The sequence below is a fragment of the Prunus avium genome, chromosome 1, assembly GCF_965620075.1.
Source record: "Prunus avium chromosome 1, drPruAviu1.hap1.1, whole genome shotgun sequence".
Lineage (NCBI taxonomy): Eukaryota > Viridiplantae > Streptophyta > Magnoliopsida > Rosales > Rosaceae > Prunus > Prunus avium.
The window spans coordinates 45,267,528-45,273,019 of NC_142284.1; the positions used below are offsets into that span (position 1 = coordinate 45,267,528).

The 5,492-nt window shown below is 40.5% G+C and overlaps 1 protein-coding gene across 1 annotated transcript; it reads left to right on the forward strand.

The window, feature by feature from the left end:
• The first annotated feature begins 2,448 nt into the window (after positions 1–2,448).
• LOC148297910 (uncharacterized) lies at positions 2,449–4,795 on the forward strand. Its single transcript, XM_088248905.1, has 3 exons — positions 2,449–2,495; positions 4,068–4,579; positions 4,611–4,795. Exons 1-3 carry the CDS (start codon positions 2,449–2,451, stop codon positions 4,793–4,795), a joined length of 744 nt encoding a protein of 247 aa, XP_088105031.1.
• The last annotated feature ends 697 nt before the right edge of the window (positions 4,796–5,492 follow it).

The following is a 5,492-nucleotide window of genomic DNA, read 5'->3' on the forward strand; positions in this document are numbered from 1 at the left end:
CAAAGTGTTGTATGCATTAGCCATACTTAATCCAGATTTTCAGCTTCCTTAGGCCTATATATAGTGAGGTTTCCCAAGCTTGTAAACACACCCCAAGGGGGGGAGCTCTCAAGCACTTCTCTAGAGCTCCCTTCCCTTCTCTCCCTCAAATTCTCTTAGTTTCCTTTGTAGTTCTCAATTGTTGTAATAAGATCATTCTACTAAATTTTCTTCTCCAAATCTCTCAAACACTTCTCCCATCTCTAAAGTTCTCCAAACACTTCTCCTCCCTTCTCCAAATTTCCCAAACACATTTCCCTTCTCTTCCAAAAGTCTCCATGTCTCAAACACTTCACAAACACCTTTCTCTCCACTCCCTAAGTTCCCAAAGTCTCCAAGTTCACAAACATTCTCCATGTTCTCCAAACACTTTCTCAAACAACTCTCTACTTCTACTTTCTTCTCCAAAAAGCCTCCATGTCCTCAAACACTTTTCCCAAACACTTCTCCTTTCTTCCTCAAAGTTCTCTTAGTCTCTCTTTAATGTTTTCTTAGTTGTAATTTATTTTTCTTGTAATGTACATTCTTTCTTAAGTATTCAAGTTTGATAAGTTTCCAAGTTTCAATTATGGTTTTTTTTCTTATTCATTATGCTTATAAGTTAATATGCTAGTTTGAATGATTGATCACCATTAAGGCTTGCATGTTAGCTATCTTGGTTTGAATTAAGAGTAGACACCATGCTTTAATTCGAATTGAACTATGAATAGGAAGAGTGTGTATAGAATTCAACAATCTGGATTAGATACATACTTGGTTGTTTAAAATGTTCTTCTATGCTTAATGGGTTCCTAATGCTTAATTTTAGGTTAGACAACAAATGATCAAATTAGGGAATTAGGAACACAAGGTTATGACCACACACCATGGCTTAATCATACTTTAGCTAGAATCAATCCATTAATCTAAATTGAACTTGGGAACTTATTTGCTTGAGTTACTTTCTTATTTTCTTCCTTCTTTCATGTTCTTTGTTTTTGTTTTTGTTTTGTGTAGGAAAACTGAATTGGATCATTCAATCACCAATCCCTGTGGAATCGACCTCGCACTTACATACGCTAAACTACCAACGGTTCGTGCACTTGCGAGTATCACAAGTTGAGGATGCAACTGAATCCATTTTGGTGCAGCTGTATCTACGCAACAACCACCTTAGCCGATTGATCACTAACTCCAATACCGAAGAAGACACTCTTCCTCTTCGTGAATCCTTTCCTGATGAGCAACTTTTTGCATTACAAGTTTCTGACCCATGGTATGCTGACATTATCAATTTTCTTGCTACAGGAAATATACCAAGGGACTTGTCAAGAGGTCAAAAGGACAAATTGTTGAAAACCACCAAGTCCTATGTGTGGGATGACCCATATTTGTGGAAGTATTGTTCGGACTCTGTGATTAGGCGATGTGTTCCCGAGACCGAATCTCAGTCCATACTCACATTCTGTCACTCGAACGCATGTGGTGGCCACTTTGGAGCCAAGAAGACAGCATTAAAAGTTTTGCAAAGTGGATTCTATTGGCCAAGCTTGTTCAAAGATGCCTCACAATTCTGTCTATCTTGTGATAGGTGTCAACGGATGGGTAACATTTCATCTCGAAATCAAATGCCTTTAAATCCAATTCTAATTGTTGAAATATTTGATGTATGGGGAATAGATTTCATGGGACCATTTCCTTCATCTTTTGGAAATCTATTTATTCTACTTGCGGTTGATTATGTTTCAAAATGGGTGGAAGCAATTCCAACCAAGACTAATGATGCGAAAGTTGTTCTTAGCTTTCTTCGAGCCAATATCTTTTGTAGGTTTGGAACACCGAGGGCCATCATTAGTGATGGGGGATCCCATTTTTGCAACCGATCATTTGAGACCCTACTCAAGAAGTATGGCATAACTCACAAGGTGTCCACCCCCTATCACCCTCAAACTAGTGGACAAGTGGAGATTTCTAACAGAGAGGTGAAGCATATATTAGAGAAGACTGTTGGTCCTACTCGAAAGGATTGGTCTTTGCGCCTTAACGATGCTCTCTGGGCCTACCGAACTGTTTACAAAACTCCAATCGGTATGTCTCCATTTCGCTTAATCTTTGGTAAACCTTGTCATTTACCTGTCGAGCTTGAACACAGGGCCCTTTGGGCAATTAAGAAGTACAACTTCGACATGAAGGAAGCAGGAAATATCAGAAGGTTACAACTGAGCGAACTGGACGAGCTTCGCAATGATGCTTATGAGAACGCAAAAATTTACAAGGAAAAAACAAAGGCATTTCATGATAGGCATATCATTAGGAAGTCGTTTGAAATAGGGCAAAGAGTATTACTCTTTACCTCTAAGTTCAAGCTTTTTCCAGGTAAGCTTCGATCCCGTTGGATGGGCCCGTATATTATTACTAATGTCTACCCCTATGGTGCAGTTGATATCCGACATATTAGCACGGGAAATGAATCGAAGGTTAATGGGCATAGGTTGAAAGTCTACCACGAAAATGCTTTGCATCAAGAAGATGAAGTGCTCCACTTCATTGATGTACCTGCTGGGATGCAAAACTGAGTTGGGAAGGTAAGTCCCAAATTAATTTATAAAAAATAAAAATAAAAATAAAAATAAAAAAAAATAAAAATAAAAATAAAAATAAAAATAAAAATAAAAATAAAACCCAGAAAACGACCGGTCTCTTTGCACTTGTGACCGGTCGCGAGTCGCGCAAAATAAAATTTTCAATCTGTGTACAAACGACCGGTCGCTTTTGCCTTGCGACCGGTCGCTTTTGCCTTGCGACCGGTCGCTCGTTGGTATTTTGGAAGAATTAGACTCTGCCTAAAAACGACCGGTCGCTTTTGCCAAGCGACCGGTCGCTCTTTTGGTTTTCTGAGAAAAATTGAATCTGTTTCAAAGCGACCGGTCTCTTTTGCCTTGCGACCAGTCGCGCTTCGCGAATTTCTTTGTTTTGAATCTGTTTCAAAGCGACCGGTCGCTTTCCACTCGCGACCGGTCGCTCGTCGCGATTTTTTTTTTTAAAACCGTTCCTTTTCTTTCTTTTCTCTCTTCTCTCTCCTCACTTCTTCTTCTTCCCAGCGACACAACTCTTCTCTCCTTTCGTTTTCTCTCTTCTCCCTCCCTCTACCTCCCTCACAACCCACCCTAATCCTAACCCAAATCACACTTTTCTCACTTAATTTTTCGAGTAGAATCCGTTTTTGGCTTCTATTCCTTGAAATTTCAAGTGTTTTCATCAATTTTGGAGGATTTTCAATTAGGGTTACTGTTCACCCAAGGTAAATTTCAATTTTTTTCTTTGAGTTTTCCTTTGATTTTCTTAATCTAATTGCTTTTCTTATTGTTTATTCGTGATTCTAACTTGTTTTTCTTTGTTTTTGTTGTTGATTGTGGTTTGTGATTGTGTTGGTGTGTTTTTGCTCAATTGGGTATGTTTTTCTCACTCTCAATCTCTTATTTGATTGTTGTTATTGTTTTTTTTTTTGTGTTTATTATTGAAATTTTGTCATTATGGTTGATTGTTGGGAATGTTGTTTACATTTTGGAATTTTGGCATATTTGTGCATTGTGTTTAATTTTGTGGCATTGTGGAATTTTGCATTGTGATTGATTTGTTGAATCGTTCGAATTGGTGCATAATTGAATTGTGGCAAATTTTGGCTATGTGCATGCATTTTGGTTTTGATATTGGTATAATTGTGGCATTTTGCATATTTGGGAATTGTGGCATGATTTTTGTTGTTCTCTTGCTTTGTGCATATTGGGTTATTTTCCTTAGATGTCTAGAGCTAGAAAGGGTACCAGAGGGGGTGCATCTTCTTCCGGAAGTGCACCTCAACCGGAAGAGGCAATTCTCACTGCCACTGTGGTTACTGAGCGTAACCTAGATCTTAGTCCCTCCATCCAAACCGCTGGACTTATTCAAGTCCGGCACCTTCTTAGGGACCGAAACCTCTTACCTTTAGCTCGTCTCTATAAAAAATACAATGAATCATTTGTGCGAGAGTTTTATGCTGCTTTCCCTAGGGAAGAGTCTAGAGATAATGTAGGTGATGATGATGTGCCCCTTAAGGTTCGGGGCAAAACTTTTGAACTATCCACCTCCATTATCTCTGAGGTTCTTCACATACCTGAGAGGGATACTGAGGAGTGGAACCAATTTTTGGGTAGGGATTTTGACATGCAAAGCGCAGCTGAAACACTTTTTTATGCTGACCCTGCTGCCTTTGCATCTCAACCCAAAAAGACTGTCCTCATTCAGGGTAAGTTGACACCCTACTTTGCCATCCTGTGGAGCTTTGTGCGCCACAACATCTACCCATCCGGCCAACGGTCGGAAATTCCCAAAGTAGGAGTCATGATCCTGAAAATTTTGCATGAGGGAACTTTTTCCCTACCTATTTGTGACATCATTTTTGAACGCCTGAAGGCTTGTGCACGTAAGAAGAACATCATATATTATCCCTGCCTTGTTAGCATGATTTGTGAACGCTCAGGTGTTCGGGCTCGCTCTACTGATATATATGTTGAGCCCATGGGTCCCATTTCGGACACTTCTGTGTCCAAGAGCATCTCTCAGAGGCGCCATGCACATGCACCTGCTCCAGTGCCGCCCCGTATGCCACCACCACATGGGCCGGCCCCAGCACCTCCATTCCCACCTGCTCCCACTGTCGACACTTCTGCTTGGGAGCCCTCTCTCCAAGCCATTTGGGACTTGCAGATGCTTCACCACCAGCAGTTGCAGCATATGAGCACCTCCATTGACGCCATTTGGACGCACCTCCAGATGCCAGGTCAACCCGGGACCTCTGCACATGATGATGATGTTGCACATGATGATGGTGATGGGGATGATGATGTTCAGTAGTACTTTGCGTTTTGTACCCTTTTGAACTTTTCGTTTATTTTGTTTTTGGATTTTATTTTGAGACGGTTGTTAGTTTGTTATTTCAACTTTTATTGTTAGTTCATTTTTTTTTGTTTTTTTTTGTTGTTTACTTTTCCTTTTATTTTGTGATTATCCATCCCAATCTTTCTATATGGCATTGTTTAATTTTAAATCTCCATCAGTTTTAAACAGTGTTTCATATAAGTTTGGGAAGTGTTTTCAATTCATTAATGCACAATCAGAAATTGGGCGTGAATGCTTCTTCATTTCATAACATGTGATTACATACATACTAGTGAAAATGCGTACAGTAAATTCCTAATCACATGTTCATTGTTGCATTCTGCGCCCCCAGAGGCTTCTGCTAATTGCCTCTGTCTGTTCTTGCTTGTAGAATCTGCAGCAGCTCTACATGATCTTCGTTCCTTTTCTGCAGCATCTCTACATGCTGGTTGGCGTTGTAGAGCCGCTTCTGCAGGTCCGCCACCAGAGCTTTCAGGGCCGCCACCTCCTCACTCAGTGCCCCGCACTCTCGTGTTCTCGCCAGTAGGCGCATGCCC